Source organism: Enhydra lutris, unplaced genomic scaffold, assembly GCF_002288905.1.
Source record: "Enhydra lutris kenyoni isolate GAN:26980312 unplaced genomic scaffold, ASM228890v2 scaffoldscaffold43, whole genome shotgun sequence".
NCBI classification, from domain to species: Eukaryota; Metazoa; Chordata; class Mammalia; order Carnivora; family Mustelidae; genus Enhydra; species Enhydra lutris.
In genome coordinates this window covers 14,109,605-14,125,946 of record NW_019154127.1, presented here as the reverse complement: position 1 = coordinate 14,125,946, position 16,342 = coordinate 14,109,605, and the positions used below count along the sequence as shown (strand labels likewise).

Genomic DNA, 16,342 nt, shown 5'->3' with positions numbered 1-16,342 from the left:
ACCTGCAGGGGTGAGGCTGGCGCTGTGTCTCCCTCAGGTGGCAGAGCTATGAGGGTACCTGCAGGGGTGAGGCTGGCGCTGTGTCTCCCTCAGGTGGCAGAGCTATGAGGGTACCTGCAGGGGTGAGGCTGGCGCTGTGTCTCCCACAGGTGGCAGGGCTATGAGGGTACCTGCAGGGGTGAGGCTGACGCTGTGTCTCCCTCAGGTGGCAGAGCTATGAGGGTTCCAGAGGGGTGGGGCTGACGCTGTGTCTCCCGCAGGTGGCAGGGCTACGAGGGCTTCGTGGCTGTGCACAGCCTCCCGACCTTTGGCTGCAGGGACTGGGAGGCGTTCCGCACGGCAGCTGGCTCCTACCTCGTCTACTCCAGCGCCAAGGAACCACGCTCCCGCGTCCTGAAGCTAAGGACGGGCTGACGGCCCCCTGCACCCCCCAGAGCCTCGGGAAGCCCGTGGTCCCTGTCCCCAGCCCACACCTGGCAGGGACGGCCGCCCACCCCCTGCCCTGGGCACCACGGCGTCGGACCGGGCGGCTGGCAGGCGGGTCTCGGAAGCCCCGGGCTGCCCTGCAAGGCTGCGCGTCCCGCAGGGATTTCTCTGAGAGGAAAGTTCCCACCAGACGTTACCTCAGCGCCCGCGGGGCCCCCGTCCGCAGCCCTGGCCAGCCCTGGCGGAGCGGGCTCCGTGCGGATGTTGTTTTCTACCAACTATTTATCATGTCCTATCTACGCAGAAATATATTTATGGTGCTTCTACCCAAAGCGTGGCAGTGTCTGCATGTGTCCGGGGGACAGCTCTTCGTGGACAGGTCACGGGAGCAGGACACGTCTGCCACCGCAGGGGGGTGTGACCCTGAGGCTCTAGTCACCCAGCTGGAGGGCACCTGTCCTCTACAGGGAGCTGGTGCCCCTGGCCTCAGTTTCCTCAGAAGGCAGTGGGGGTAGGTTGAAGCAAGGAACGGGCAGGGGTGTGGGTCAGGTGTCCCACCCGTGGGCGACAGGGCCCATCCCTGGGGCCCGTGTGTCTGTGCACACCGGCCGGCTCCCTGGTCACCACGGCTGGCCTCATGGCCATGCAGGCTGAACCTGGAGTGCCGCCTCTGGGCCATCGCTCACTTGACTGCCTCATGTCTGATGCCCCAGCCCTACAGCCACAGGGCCTCCTGCTCTGGGAACCTGGGGCAGGGAGGGGAGGCACCATCACCACCAGGAAGGCCTCCTGGATGGAAATCAGTGCTACTTGCCAGAAGCTCTGCTGGGGAGCCCCGTGGAGTCCAGGGAGTCTGCACACGGGCAGGAGACCAGGGGTGGGGTTGAGCCAGGCCTGTTCCATTACCCACGACCACCAACTCTGGGAGAACGAAGGCCCGGGAGGGGACATGGAGCCAGGCTGCTCAGGGGCCCACACTTGGTTAAATGCTCCATCACTTCCATCTTGAAATTCTCAGTGATCTTTGCTGAGGATCCCAGAGCAAGGCGCGTGGTGCCGCTCCAGCCGGCGGGAGTCTGGCTCCCGGGACCACATCCGTGTGAGATCCGAGGGCGCTTCCCCACTCCCAGGAAGGAAAGCGGGGTCTGCGGCATCTCAGGCTGGGCCAGAAGGGGATTGCAAGAGACCTGGGCCCTCCTCATTTTCAGAAGCTGGGATTTTTCTAGAGCTCCCTTTGGGCCCATACATGGCCATGTGCCTCTGAGAGGGCTGAGGCTGACCCCGGACAGCACGTCCCTCCCAGGGAGAACAGCAAGGGCAGCGGGGGTGGGGGTGTGTCCTGGGGCCCCAGGGTGTCTGGGCCACGTGGCCGTGGTGATGGCCATGGGTCCGCAGGTCCGGGGCAGTGGGCCGAGTGCACCACATGAAAGGACAGGACCCCAGTTACATGAGAACCACAGACAAACCACAGTCTGCACGCGTCCCCAGTACTGCCCAGAGCACGTACTAGAGCAGGTCTGTGCTTTGTGTGAAGTTCAGATCGCGGCGGGTGTCCGGCTCCGGTCGCTCCCTCTGTCTGCGTCCCGCGGAGCGGTGGTGGCGGACGAGCCCCTCTTAGGGTCTGCTGGGGGCAGCTCTGATTTTTCTGAGATTTAACACAAGGAAGAAAGTCAGAGGCAATGACAGGCCAGGGCAGCCGCCCTGCGATGATTCTGTGTCGACTCAGAGGGTGTTTCAGGGTGACGTTAGCCCCACTCGGAGGACCCCGGGTAAAGCAGATGGCTGTGTGCAACGAGGCCCCCAGTCAGGGGGAGGGTTGGAAGGACAGAGCAGGCTTCCCGAGAAGGGGGATTCCCCAGACGGGAGGTGCACCTTCGGCCCTGCCCGGCGTCCCCCAGGCCGGTGGCCCTCACAGCCTCCGAGACCCTCTGCGCCTAGTCCTTGTGACAAGGCCCTTGTCCCTCCGGCCCATCCCATCGGGGCCGATTCTGCGGAGCCCTGCCAGCACAGGGGGCTGACAGACAAAGCGCTCGGGAGCCAGGACGCCTCGGGTTTGGTTCTACGTGCCACGACCCAGTCACCCAGCCTCGGTTTACCCATGGGGGAAGGGCCTGCTGCGCCGTCCCACAACTTCTCTCTCCCTGGAGAGACCGGGACAGATGTGAGCTAGCTTCCTCTCGGCCGGGCGGGTGTCGCTGTGGCGTGGGGCCCGCCCTGGGGGCGGGGGCCGGGGCCGGAGACGGTCCCCCCAGGGAGGAAGGCGGCCAGGGACGCACAGCACACGCAGCGGGAGCGACTGCGTCCCCGCCCGGGGCTTTGCCAGCAAACAGCGCCACCGTGTCCTTGGCCCAGTATCTGATCTCTGTTCTCCTGCGTGTGAGTCCAGGTTTGTTTAAGTTACGAACGCAAACAAGAGGGGAAACGGGCTGAACGTTAAAATATTTACATCTTCGGGGCGCCTGGGTGGCTCAGTGGGTTAAAGCCTCTGCCTTCAGCTCAAGTCACCATCCCAGGGTCCTGGGATCGAGCCCCGCATCGGGCTCTCTGCTCAGCGGGGAGCCTGCTTCCCCCTCTCTCTCTGCCTGCCTCTCTGCCTGCTTGTGATCTCTCTGTCAAATAAATAAATAAATCTTTGAAAAAAAAAAAACTTTTAAAATATTTACATCTTCTCCAGTGAGCGCTCTGGTTTCTGTCCAGTTGGTGAAGGTTTGCCGGGCTGTGGGCGGCTCCGCGTGAATCTGCGTGTCACCTGTGGGGCCACGTGCTTGTCACGCGGGCAGCCGCGCTGTTTTCTCTGGGCGGCGTTCCAGGGTCTGCTGGGCGGACATCGTCTGTGAACCCATGGGGTTCTCTCCAAGGGTCTTCACTGGGATAAAGAAGGTCGTGTCTTGAAGTTGGGATTTCCTGGAGAAATCCTGTCCGTGGCAGCTTCTCCAGGTCCTGCTCGGGCCCAGGCTCCCCCCGGAACAAGGCTCAGCACGACCCGTCCCCCCGGTCTGGCCAGGAGGCGACTCTGCCTCTCTCACAGTCTGTCAGGTCGGGAAGCGGAGGACTGCGGGCCAAGTGCCTCGTCCACCGCGGTCGTCGCTCCCAGCGTGATGGGCTCCTCTTCCAAACGCCTCTGGACCTCACCACCACCAACATGGACCCCAGCGTCTGCCACACACACTCAGATACACACACACGCACACCGTCCTATAAACACCTGCTCAGGCACGCCCACGCACACGCATACACACGCCTCCCACACCCATACACATGCACACAAGTGCACACCTTGAACACACACTTACACACATACCTACAGACACACACACACCTCCCATATACACATTCGCTCAGGCATGCCCACGCACACACATGTACATACTTTCACACCCCACACATGTGCACACACCAGCTCACATCTCACACACACCCCCATACGCACCTGCTCACACACACCCATGCACACACACGTACTCACCACCCTCACACACACACATGCACACACCAGCGTACACCTTCACACGTGCACACGTATACACGCTCACATGTGCACAAGTATGCATGCCCCACACCTGTACACACACAGACACACACAGGTGTGCACACGTCTTCCGGTCCCTCCTAGCCAAGGGCTATGTCCCGGGCAGACCCGGGGCCTGGTTCTGCGGAAGCTCGGTGCCGGCTGACGGCCCGGGTGGCGATGGCCGACTGCTCGCACCGAGCGCCCACTATGTGCCCGCTGTCCTGCCGGGCCTGGGGACACGCACATGACCACACAGTCCAGCCACCACTAAACTCTCCGGGGGTTAAAACCCAGATTCCTCAGGGTGAACCTCAAGGCCCCACAGACCCGCCGTCTCCTCCTCTCCTTGGGCCCCACCCGGTCCCGCAGGCTGCCTCCATGTCCCTGCCCGCGGGTCATTCACCTGCTCCCCTCCAGGCTGGCATTCTCTGTCCCTCGTCTCAGCTTTCCCTCACCGGCCCCTGCAAGAGGCCCTCCCCGACTCAGGTCAACAGAAGCCCCCACCCCAACCTCCAGTGCACCCAGGACACCGTCTCTCTCACCTGCTCGCACTTTACCACACAAAACAGAGAAGTTGGAACACGCGGGTTTGCTCCTTCGTGTCTAGCTCTGCCTATGGATATGTGGGGCCATTCACTACGGGCTCCGAGCGGTCCCCGCGGGGCAGGCTCCCCGGGGGCTTCTGGCCCTCCCCGCGGTGGAGGTGCCTTGAGCGCCCGGCCCTCTGCCCCCCGGCTGGAGACTCGTCCGTGTCGTGACATCGGCACTTTGTTTGCTCTTACTGCTGACTTTATTTTACTTCGTTAAAGATTTTACCTATTTATTCGAGACAGAGAGTACACAGAAGGAGAGAGAGAGGAAAGGAAGCAGGCTCCCTGCCGAGCAGGGAGCCCCCAGGACCCCGGGATCACGACTGGAGCCGAAGGCAGACGCCTCACCGCTGAGCCCCTCAGGCACCCTCTTATTGCTGATTTTACTGCTCGTTTTGTTGCTTTATTCCCTCCTATGACAAGTCCGTCACTTGTGTATCTGTCCTCCTACCGACCGGCCTCTGGGTGGCTTCCCGTCCGGGGCTGCGGCAGACGTCACCAAGCCCCGCGCGTGGCCCGTGGGGTCACTTCTGAACCGCGTACCCAGGGGCAGAGCGTTCTCACCAGCCTCTCTCCAACGGCCTGGCCGTTTTCAAGTCTTCCGTTCCCGTGATAACAGAGAGAACTCTCAGCCCGACGGCCCGCAGGGACTCCCGTGTCACCGTGTGTCTCCGGAGCCCAGGCGGTCTGCCCTTTGCCCGGGAAAAAACACGAGAGGTCGGCGGGAACCTGGTAGAAACAGTGAGAGAATTCCACAAGTTCAGTCGGCTCAGAAGTGCATACAAGGGCCCAAGCCCAGCTTGCCGGCTTCCACGAGGGAGGACAGCAGAGAGGCAGAAAGACAGGCACTGCCTGCCACGTCCACAGAACAGCGGGCTGGCCCCGTGGTGGCCGCCTGTGGCCACCGTCCCAAACAGTCACACACTAGTGGCCTAAAGCAACGAGAATGTACTATCTTACAGCTCTGGGGCTCAGAGGGCCCAGCCGGGTCTTACTAGGCCAAGGTCAAGGGGTGGGCGGCAGCATCACTCCTCTGGGGGCCCCAGGGCGACCCCTTCCTGTCTCCTCCAGCTTCTAGAAGCCGCCTGCTTTCCTCATGGGGGTGGCTCCTCCTCCGCCTTCATGGCCAGCAGCGGGGGGCTCACTGCCGTCTGCCTGGATCACTTTCTTCTGCCCCCCTTCCACCTGCAACCATCACGAAACCCATCTGGACGACAGAGGATAGTGTCCCTTTCCCAAGGACCCTGGCCAGCAACCTGAACCCCACCTTGCTGTGGGACCTAACATAGTGACAGGTTCTGGGGATTCAAAGATGAGGGCATCTTTGAGGGCCCAGCACTCCCCGGAGATTTGACCACCCCCCACTTCCACTGCATGAACAGCTGAGACCCCCCTGCCTGGGTCCCAGAGCCCGGTGTGTTCCCCGAGAGGGCTCCCGTGCAGGGGGAGGGGCAGGGCTGTGTCTAGTCAGGACCCTCGAGGCCTCATGCAACAGAGTGTGACTTTCACAGAGACGGATGGTCACCCATGTGCAGACAGAGCCCGGTTGAAACCGTCCCAACCCCTTAGAGATGAAGTCTGAGGAAACCACAAAGTCAGGCTCTGGGAGGTGAGTCAGGATCTGGACAGACCCTCCAGTGACATCTAGCATGGCCTCGGTTTCCCAAGTCACTGTGGGGTGTCGTATGCCGCGACCAAGTCCCAATACTGCCGCTTTTGAGGGTGAATGGGCAATCCACAGAACGTTCTGGAATGTACTAAGTTATACTAAACCAATTCGATTTGGTCTTGGCACAAATTCGGAAACATTAACGTTATAGATATCAGAAATAAAAAATTCCAAAAGAGATTTTTTACTATTTGGATGGAAACTTTTTAGACGTAAAAACAATGGCAATAAATGAAAAGGGAAGATTACGTATTTGTCAAATAGATAACGTTGCACTTTTTTAAAATATCGAAAAGTACAGTTGAAATACCAGCCTGCTGGTCCATCAGGGCTTGACTCGCTCCCCGAGGCCTGGAGGGAGCTCACACACCAGTGCACATGCGAGGCCCTAGCAGGAACCAGAGCAAAGGGCGTGAGCAAACATTCACAGCAGAGGAAAACAGACTTGAATTCTGGGGAGTTACAGCCCAGGTCACCATGGGTGTCCCAGGGATGGGTGCTCCGGGGTGACAGGACCTGCCCGATCTGTCCCGTGGGGCTGCCGCACTGCTAAAAACTCAGCAGAGTGGTTCCTTCTGTTGGCGACGCAAGCTACTGGCTTGGAAAACCTCAGGCTCGCGTTCTAATTATTATGACATCGACTGCTGGGCTCTGATTCTCAGTCCAGGGCAAGGACAGGAGGCCTGGCGTCCGTTCCCAGCCCTCGCCCCAGCGGTTCCAACGACCGGCCCTGGAGAGACCCCAGAGCAGGGGAAGCTGGTGGGGACCTGGCTCAGGCCGACGGCACACATGGCCGCCCGCTGGTCAACACCGCTAACCCGCAGACACAGCAGGGCCCGGCCCCCTGGCCAAGCTCGGCCCACCCTGGCCAGGGCCCTGCAGTGGGTGCAGAGGGGCTGCGGGCTGAGCGTGAGGCAGCGGGAGGGCTGAGGGCTCAGGAGAGACGGACAGTGTGTGCCCCTCCAAGGGGGCCGTTGCAGCTCTCGTGTGGATGGAGGGACAACGCCCCATGGAGCCTGGCCAGGGCTGCTCTCAGAGCTCTGCTGGGGGGACTCACCCGCTACACGGGCTCGGACAACAGGCCCTCAGGGAAGTCCAGCACCGAGACGACCACTGCTCAGAGATGCCCCAGTGTCCTCCTCGCTGTCCTGACAAAAGCGTCTGTTTGAGGAGGGGGCAGTGGGAGGAGGGGAAGGTGGGAGGGTGAGGAGGGGAGGAGGGGGAGGAGGGGGCAGGGGGAGGAGGGGAGGAGGGGGAGGAGGGGGCAGGGTGAGGAGGGGAAGGGAAGAGGGTGAGGAGGGGAGAAGAGGAAGGGGAGGAGGGGAGGGGGCAGGGGGAGGAGGGGAGGGCAGCAGGGCTCCCTGAGCGTCCTCACCAGCCCCGGGGCCGGCTGGGCGCTGGGAGCCTGGCGGGCTTGACGCAGGAAGAAACTTTCCAGGGGCGACATCCGGGCCGGCAGACTCTGTCCTGGAGCCACGGCGGCCACAGTCGCTCGCGAGCTGGGTGGACGCACAGTCCCCCCACTTTCCCCGCACGTGCTCTCCCTCTGCCTGGCTGCTGAGGCTTCGGGGACGGTGCCCGTGTCTGTCTGCCGTCCACAGCTGCGTGGCAGCCAGGTCACAGCTCAGCTGGGCGCCCGCCAGCCCAGGGGACCCTGGACCGGCTGTAGCCACTGTGCCCCCATGTCCCTACCTCCTTTGCACAGCTGCCCAGCCGGCGCGTAGCGGCTTCTGACAGCCGACGTCACCAGCAGCGCCCGGTGGCTGGCCTGGCCGCCAGCCCTGTGCCCGCTCCCCCCAGGCCACCCCGCATGCCGGGCCTCGCCGGGCCCCTGGACGGGGCACTGCTCTCCTCACCCCCTCCCCCCGCACTGTGCTTTGACCCCAGGCGAAACCCGGCCGACCTCTGTGTTGACAGCCCTCGGGCCTGTCCCTCCCAAGTGAGAACTTCCAGGCCCGGGCGTCAGGAGGCCCAGATTCCTGCTCGGCCTGGCCCCCACCCGGCGGCTCCAATTGGGCACTGGTCTCCTCCAGACCTTGCAGTCTCAGTTTCCCAGCTGAAAATGGAAATGCTCTCGACCGCGCGGGGCCCCTGGGAGAATTTGCAGGGCGTGCTGGGGAGCAGGCTGGCCGGTACCCCGCGCCGCTGTGGTCCCGGCCTGGCAGGCAGCCTCGTGCTGGGCCCGCCGGGGGCCTGAGGGCTGCCGCACACCTCCCGCCCACTTTCTGCAGGGCTGGGCACCCTCCTGACTCTGGTCCTCAGCTCCTGTCCCCCAGGCCTGTCCCAAAGTGGGGTCAAACCCCCTGTCCCTGCTCGTGTGCCCGCCTTGCCCTGCACCCCACTCCCAGCCCGGCTCACCAAGCCCCCAGCATCTGCCCAGATGCCCCAGGTTAGACGGGGGCAAAGCTCTCCCTCTCCAGCCTGCGTGCCCGAGGCAGAGGGGCCTCTGAGAAACGACGCGAGGTGGGGGGGGGCAGGGCGCACCTATGGGGGGGTGTGCGTGAGAGTGAGGGGTGTGTGACCCCGCGAGATTGTGTGTGTGCAACCATGCACGGGAGTGTGCTTGCCTGGCGTGTGTGTGTAGTGAGTGTGAGTGCTTGCAGGTGCGGGTGTAGGACTGTGCGTGTGAACATGTTTGTGTCGTGTGCCTGCGTCGTGGGGCACATGCGTGAGAGCGTGTATGTGGTGTCTGTGGGGCCACCCTGCTGCACCCCCACACTGTGGCCCTGCCCGCTCCCTGGGGGCCCTTCCTCTGGAAAGGGAGTGAGGCCAACAGGTGACATGAGCTCCCGGGTCACCTGGCCACGGGCTGAAGGGCACCCTGGCCCCGAGAACTCACAGGTGGAATGGTGAGTAGGGTGGCCACTGGGCACGGGCGGCCATCTGCTCTGGCCACGCCGGCCACTCTCAAAGTGAGGGCTGTGTCCGTCCCCTGAGTCTGCTCTACAAAGTGCCACACACCTACTCGCCTAGACAATGCAGTTCTGGAGGCCAGAAGCCCGGAACGGGCTCCACGGGGCTAAACGCCCGGCTGGGCAGGACTGTTTCCTTCTGGAGGCTCCAGGAGAGGATCTGCTCCCTCCCCTCCCCAGCGTCCGGAGGTGCCTGCATTCCCTCCAGCTCTCCTCAGTTCCTGGCCCTGTCGTCTTCCATCCTCGCAGGCTCCTGGGATGAGGACACGGACGTCTCTGTGGCTCACAAGGAGGGGAGAGGAGGGGAAGGCAGAGTGGGCTCGCTGGGTGCCCGGTGCCTGGGGCGGGGCACAGGGGTCAGGCAGTGAGGGCGACCTTGAAGCCCGGGCTTGAGCTGGAAGCATCCATCTGAACCCAAGGCTGACTTTTCTCTCCACCGGATGGGCCTGGGCACAAGGGCCCCCTGGGCACAGGGGTCTAGCAATGTCACCATGCAGAAAGGACCAGAGCAGCGGCTGAGCCCGGCGGCGGGGAGGCAAGAACACGGGGTCCCAGCTGGGGGCCGCCCACCAGACTCGGCCCATACGGGGAGGGTCCCGCCTGCCCAGCGGCTGATTCGAGCTTCACCCAGGAAAGGAAGCCAAGCGGTTTGAAACCCAGTCTGTGTGTTGAAATTCCTGCACAACGATGCTTTCAAAATTACTGGTCATTTTCAGAAGAACCAACTCTTTCTTTTGAAAACTGATGAAGAACCACACACTCACTCTCCCGTTGCCACATGACACGGCCACCGGAGAACCCGTGTGTGAGGCTGCTGCGGCTGACAGATGGGGAAGGGGCCACAGAGCTGAGAATCTGTGGGCAGGGGCCCCAGGGAGGTAGCAACCCTCGGCGTTGATCGTGGGAGGCTGCTCACACCACACTCTCGCGGAAGGGCACACCACCACCCACAGCGCCGCCTTGCTAGGAAAAGCAACCAGAACCACCTGGTTCCCAGGAATGGGGACGGAAGAACAAACTTAACGCCACCGCAGGACACACAGCAAAATGCAGACAGTGGAGACGGGTCACAGGACGACCACAGAACTGCAGGGAAGCGAGGACGGATGGGGGAGGAGCCTTTCCATGCAATGAGCCCAGTGGCCATGCCAGGCAGGTGAGCTGTCTGTCCTTGATGGAGCCACCGACCCAAACCAACCCCAAAATTTAGAGACGGTCAGGCACGTGTGGCCGCTGAATGGCATTGGAGAGCCACGGTAATTTCTCAGTGCGATAACAGTTTTGTGTTCAAAGGATTCCACTTACATTAAACTTCTAGAAAAGGTAAAGCTACAAAAAACCGAGTTTCTACATGAAAAAAAAAGGGGGGGGCACCATTCCCGCAGGAAGAACCGCACTGACCGGGAGAGAGCGCTGGTTCCTGCACCAGGGGACCTCTTCAGAACGGCAGGGTGGGGAGAGGGGATCTGGGTCAGGCGGGCCACGGGGGAACCGATAACAGAATCCACTCCAGAGGACTTAAGCACAACGAGGTTTACTGAGAGTTCAGGGGCAGTGGGGAGGACAGTGAGTCACACCTGAGACCCAGCTTCCGGAAAGACGGCTCCAGAAACCATGCCAGGCTCCTGCTTGTGCTGGGAGCTCCCACCACTCCAGAATGTTCCATCTCTGCCCGGGACTGCCCGAGCAGCCCCGCCTCCTCCCCAGGGGACCGGTCCAGGATCAAAGCCTCGCATACATGCTTTGTGGGGAGCTCGCTGCCGGAGTCCAGTCGGGGGGGGGGGGGGGGGGGGCAGCCAGCCAGCCAGGCAGGGCCGGTGGGGCATGCACCGAGGGGGTCCCAGTGCCCGTGGCCGGGGCCCCGCCGTGCCACTCAGAACTCCCAGGAGAGCGCGCCTCGCACCCGGGCTTGACTTTGCCGATGGCCTTCCGCTGGCCCGGGGTGGAGCTCTGCGGTTCAGCCCAGCCCCACTCCAGCCCCTGCACACAGGCCTTAGACCCCTGTGGGAATGCTAGCCGCCCCTGGGCTGCGCCTGTGGCCGACCCTTTAACCCCCGGAAGCCCTTCATCTCCTCCCCGCAGCCGCTGTCCATTAGGAAATACATCCAGGCCAGGCTTCCCCAAACTCACATCCACTTTAAAACTGTCCCTCCCACCCCGCTGCAGGCCAAGCTGGGGACTGGTGGCCCTGCGGGGGGAGGTGGCCCCGGGTTCCAGGCTGTAGGGTAGGGTGAACAAGGGAAGCTGTTCCGTGTCCGCAGGGGCCAGCAACCCCAGTCCTGGCCCCGCAGCCATCCTGGGGTGCCCGTCCTGCCTCCTACAGCCCACAGGCAGCTCCCAGGAGTGGCCTGGGAAGGGCTTCGGGAGCAGAGCTGGGACCCCCCCGATCCCAGCACGGAGAGCCCCTGAGTGCCAGGATGGCCCATCCCTAACACTGGGCCACCCGAGGGACTGAACCTGAAACCCAAAGAGGAGGGAGGCTGGGGTGCCAGGAGGCACCCTCCTAGGGGGCCCCCTCCTAGGGTCAGGGTCGGGGTGGGGCTCTTGATACCAGGAGCACCGGTGGAGAGACTGGGGACCGAGGGAGCAGCCCAACCAGACCAGCTGGGCTGGGTGACCAGGCCCCCACCGGTTCCACCAGCCCCTCCCTGGCCCTCTTCCCCACGCTGGCCCTGAGGTCTCCCTCAAAGCCAGAGTGCCAACACCGACCCCCATGGGAAGGAAGGGAGGCCCTGTCACCCCCCCAAGCAGGGGTAGCTGTTCCAGCTCCCTGCCCCATGGGGAGCCCCAAAGTCACCCTGCCCTGACCCCTGACCTGTGAAGCGTTACCTCCTGTGGCCAGGGCGCTCAGCAGCCCAGGCCATGTGTCTGTATAAAGTGCTCTGAGAGTCCCCATTCGGATCACAGTGAGAGTCAGGGGCCACCTGTGTCCCATAGGGCTGTGACCCCCCCACCCCGACAGACAGGAACCCCCTTTGTCCCGTACCTGACACCGTCAACACTGATTCTGTCAACGAGGCCAGCTTGACCGTCCCCCCGCCCAGTCTCTACAGATTTCAGGGTCGGGGTGCGGGCTGAGTCAGCTGTAGGGCCCATGGGGGCTTCCAGGGATATGCGCCCACACGCGGCAGCAAGGCAGGGGCTGGGCGCAGCTGGGGTGTCGTCCTGAGGCGTCCCTCAAGGGGAGAGAAAGGGAGGGGGAAAAGAGGAGAGCAGAGGGCTCCCCGGTACCAGGGCTGTGAGCTCCCATGAGCAGGAAGGAGCTCCGCGGTCCTGGAGTTTAGGGACCTGGTGGGGTTCCCTGGAGGGAGGTGTCCACTCTGGGATGCCTCCCTGTGAAGGGTGATCCCAGAAAGGCCAGGAGGGCCAGGCAGCCCTGGTGTGTCCGGGGTCCTCGGAAAGGGGCAGCGCCACCCCACACTCCCCATACACCCGCCCTCCACGAAGAGCCTGTATTGGGTGGAACCCAGGCTCTGGGCTGATTCCGGCATAAGAGGAAATGGTGAGCTTCCAGGCAGGGGGACAGGTGCCCCCACCCCAGAGCTAAGGCCCCGCCCTCCATTCCCGCACCCCTGGCTTGGGCGGTGGGCACAGAAGCAGGGTGCTAGCCTGTGGGACGTATTCAGGGGCATCACTGGAAAAATCAGGACCTTGTGTGGAGGGGCCTTCTGTGCGTCAGCTGTGCGGTCTACATCTCTGAATCGTGGCACGGCGGGAGCCGCGTTCAAGGCCCACTTGAGGTCATGGGACGCTCTCCCGGTGCAAACCACCCTCTGTTGTAATTCCTTCTAAGCATCTGCTTCATGAGGTTCGGAACCTGCACATACCTTCAGTTCATAAGCAATTTATCCCTATTTGCGCTCCCCCCCATACACCTGAAGCAATTTAAAAATAAGTACTCTTACAAAAGACATCAAAAAATAAAACTAGAAAGACGGCTCACGCTACGTAAGTGCAGGTAACATGTACCCTGAACGTCAAGGGGCACGGCTGAGGGAGTGTGAGTTAGCTCTGAGGTTCTGAGGTTCCCTGCGGCAGAGGTGAAGACGGGCGGAGGCGGGGGGGTGGGGCAGGGAGCTAGGCAGAGATTTCCCATTGCTGGAGGAAAGGCAGCGTCCCGCTGACCGGCCCGGACACGCCGACAGCTGTCCTCCTGTCCTGGAGAAGAAGCAGCTTTCGGACTCCGTGAGTAGAGGGGCGAGGCACGCTCCAGACCCAGGACGCCAGGCCTCCCCCCAGACCAGGCACAGACGGTGGCGGCACTCGGGGCAGGGACACACCACCCCCCGCCCCCCAGAGATCCACTCTGGGCCCTTCTCAGGTCTCTATCCATGGTTTTCTTGGTTTGGGAGCCCCCTCTCCCCGGCTGGAATCTTGGCACACGTGTTCCTCTTGGCAACACTCTGAGAATAAACAAAGTTGTTCAAAGGTCAGTTTGAACTGCACTTTGCACTTACCTCTCGAGAAAAACCTGGTCTCTACTACTTTGCTCTGGAAAGAGTTCTGCGGTCACATGCGTTCTGGAAGTACTACCCGGGGGACAAGCTAAGTCAGTTCTGCCTTCCGCAGAGGAGTCTACACCCCGCCGTCTGCGGGCTGACCTCATGCGCGTGGAGCGGAGCCTTGCTTCTCGGAGTGCAACTCACACCCTCCAGGCGCCACACGGATGAGGCCGGCAGAGCCCAGGGGACACGGAATGTCACTGACAGATGGCCTGGTTTGAAGTCCCTACGGGGTCACTGCCTGACTGTGGCTGGGGGCAATGCTGCTTCTCCGAGCTCTGGCTTCCTGGTCCGTGCAAGGGCCCGATGGTCACGTTTTGGACTTGATGTAGGGTGCGGTGACTTCAGTGCAACCCAGGGGAGGGCTCTGGGGGGGGGGGGGCTGTGAGGACCCACTGCTCGGGGCCCAAAAAGCGCGGGTCAGCCGTCACCTGCTACAGAAGTGACGGGGGACAGGTGCTGCTCTGCTTCGTCCAGCAGGCACTAGGGCACGGGGCCGATGGGGTCCTTGGACGCGGGGGCGCTGGGCAGGGACTTCAGGTACTCCAGGTGCCGCCTGGCGTCCTCCTGGTTCTGGCGCACGTAGTACACGACGTAGGTGATCACCATGGCGAACCAGCCAAACATGGTGACCAGCATGGCCACGTCCGTGGTCTTGCGGTGGGTGCTGCAGAAGCTGACCCCGGAGTCCAGAGCCTGGATCAGCGGCTTCCCCACGAACTCCTCCTGCGCGGCCGTGTGGCAGGCGATCTCGTCCACGGACTCGGGGTCCAGCTTGAGCTCCCACAGGGCCTCCTGCAGCGCACACTCGCAGTGCAGGGGGTTGTGGGAAAGGCGGACCTTGGCGCTCAGCTTGCCCAGGGCGTCCTTGGGGATCCTGCGGATGCGGTTACGGGACAGGTCCAGCAGCCGCAGGCCCCCGGCCAGGCCCGAGAAGGCAGCAGGGCCGATGGTCTCGATGAGGTTCTGGGACAAGTCCAGCTCCCTCAGCTGGTGCAGGTACTGGAAGGCCCCGTTAGGGATGTGGCTGAGCTGGTTGGCATCCAGCTTCAGGAGCACAGCGTTGGCGGGGATGTCCTTGGGGATCTCCTGCAGGCCCCTCGCGCTGCAGTGGACAGCCACGGCCCCGGCGTGCTCAGGGCACTGGCAGCTCTGCGGGCAGGACGCGCCCAGGCGCAGGCAGAAGAAGAGGATGAGGCAGGACCCTCCCGAGGGGACGGGCAGAGATGAGGGGCTCTGCTTGCCCACGGGGCTCATGCTGACCACACCTGGGGACAGAGGGCAGTCTCCTCCCTCGGGGGGCCGCAGACCTCCGTTCTCCCTCACTCCCGCAGCCACCGCTGTGCAGGTGACCGTCGCGCGGGCATCAACACTCCCTCCGTCGGAACTAGGGACAGCCGTGTTCTCTGGCTCTAAAAGAGAGCAGCGATCAGTGTCGCGGACAGCGGTCCCGCAGGGAGCCCCAGGGCACACTCTGACTTTGGGGGGAGATGTCACGGGCACCCTGAGGCGTCTGACCAGCGGGTTGGGGTGTCTCTAACTTATTTCCAGAGATTCCCAAGGCCACCCAGAAGAGCAAGGGCCGGTCGCGCTGACCGCTGGCTGGGTCCAGGAACACCAGACACACCCAGGGCACACCTAGGCGAGCAGGGGCCGGCTCGGCCGGGCCAGGGGCCGCCGCTCTAACCCCCACGGCTGGAAACTGGAAGAGAGGCCGCAGGGTTCTCCGGGGTGCGGGCAGCGGAACCGGCAAACCCGCGGGGCGCGCTCGGGGCCCGCCGGGCGGGCGGCGGTGGCCGGGGCGGCGGCTGTCGGGGACCAGCGCTTGCCCCCCGACACCCCGCGCGGGGCCGCCCGCATCCGGAGCCCTTCTTTGTCACCCGCGGGGGCGAGCACGCGGCCGGGGGCGGCGCCCAGCCTCTCGGTTGTGCCGGAGCAGGAAGGGAAAGGAGAAAAGCCAAGCCGTGGCGCGCGGCCGCGCTGGGGCGTGAAGTGGCGGGGCCGCGCGCCGGGCCTGCAGGGCGGGGCCGAGACCCCAGACCCGCGACCCCGCGACCCCGGGCGGCGGGCGGGCGCGGCGGGAGCTTTACCTGCACGGTTGCGTCTGGAGGCCGCTGTGCGCGGGGCTCCCGGCACTCGAAGCCCGACCCGGAGCCACACCCCGGCGCGGAGGCGACCCCGGGCCTGAGCCCACCGCTGTGGCCGCTCGGGACACACGCGGCTCCGCCTGCGGCTCCGCGGGGCGGGGGCGGGGCTCGGGGGCGGGGCTGCGAGGGCGGGGCGGGGCGGGGCGGGGGCCTGTAGGCGGGGCGGGGCTTGAGGCGGAGCTGTGAGGCGGGACTGGACGGGGTCTGGAGGCGGGGCCTGAGGCAGCGGAGAGGCTGGGCGGGGCTTGAGGCGGAATCTGGGACGGGGCGGGGCTTGAGGCGGAGCTGTGAGGCAAGATGGGGCGGGGCCTGAGGAGGTGGAGGGGGAATCGGGCCGGGTCTTGGATGGGCGTGGCCAGGACGGTGCAGGAAGACCAGGGGCCGGGCCTGGGGCGGGGCCGGGGTGAAGTGTGGGGTCTGTGGGACGCGAGCGGGGTGGGGCGGGGGTGGAGATCACAGGGGCTGTGAGCCGGGGCTGAGGGCGGGCCGTGCGGCCGCAGGCCCCGCCCCTGCCCGTGCGGCTCTGGTTGGGGCTGGAGGCAGAGCATCCCTGCGGCCCGCTGCCCCGCGCCCAGCCCAGGCTGG

The 16,342-nt window shown here is 63.9% G+C and overlaps 2 protein-coding genes across 2 annotated transcripts in view; one reads left to right on the top strand and one right to left on the bottom strand.

Moving 5' to 3' along the window:
• Positions 1-414, top strand: part of LOC111155760 (thrombospondin type laminin G domain and EAR repeats) — a 164,260-nt gene extending 163,846 nt beyond the window's left edge. The window contains exon 12 of the mRNA XM_022516144.1: positions 261-414. Coding sequence (XP_022371852.1) covers positions 261-414 — 154 coding nt within the window. The remainder of the gene's footprint in view (positions 1-260) is intronic.
• Positions 415-14,093: 13,679 nt separating this feature from the next.
• Positions 14,094-14,873, bottom strand: LOC111155712 (leucine rich repeat containing 3). The gene has a single exon (XM_022516038.1). It carries the CDS (start codon positions 14,865-14,867, stop codon positions 14,094-14,096), a length of 774 nt encoding a protein of 257 aa, XP_022371746.1. The 5' UTR covers positions 14,868-14,873.
• Positions 14,874-16,342: the final 1,469 nt, after the last annotated feature.

Excerpts from the sequence above, each read along its gene's own strand:
- LOC111155712 (XM_022516038.1), bottom strand. The coding sequence starts at position 14,867 with ATGAGCCCCGTGGGCAAGCAGAGCCCCTCATCTCTGCCCGTCCCCTCG.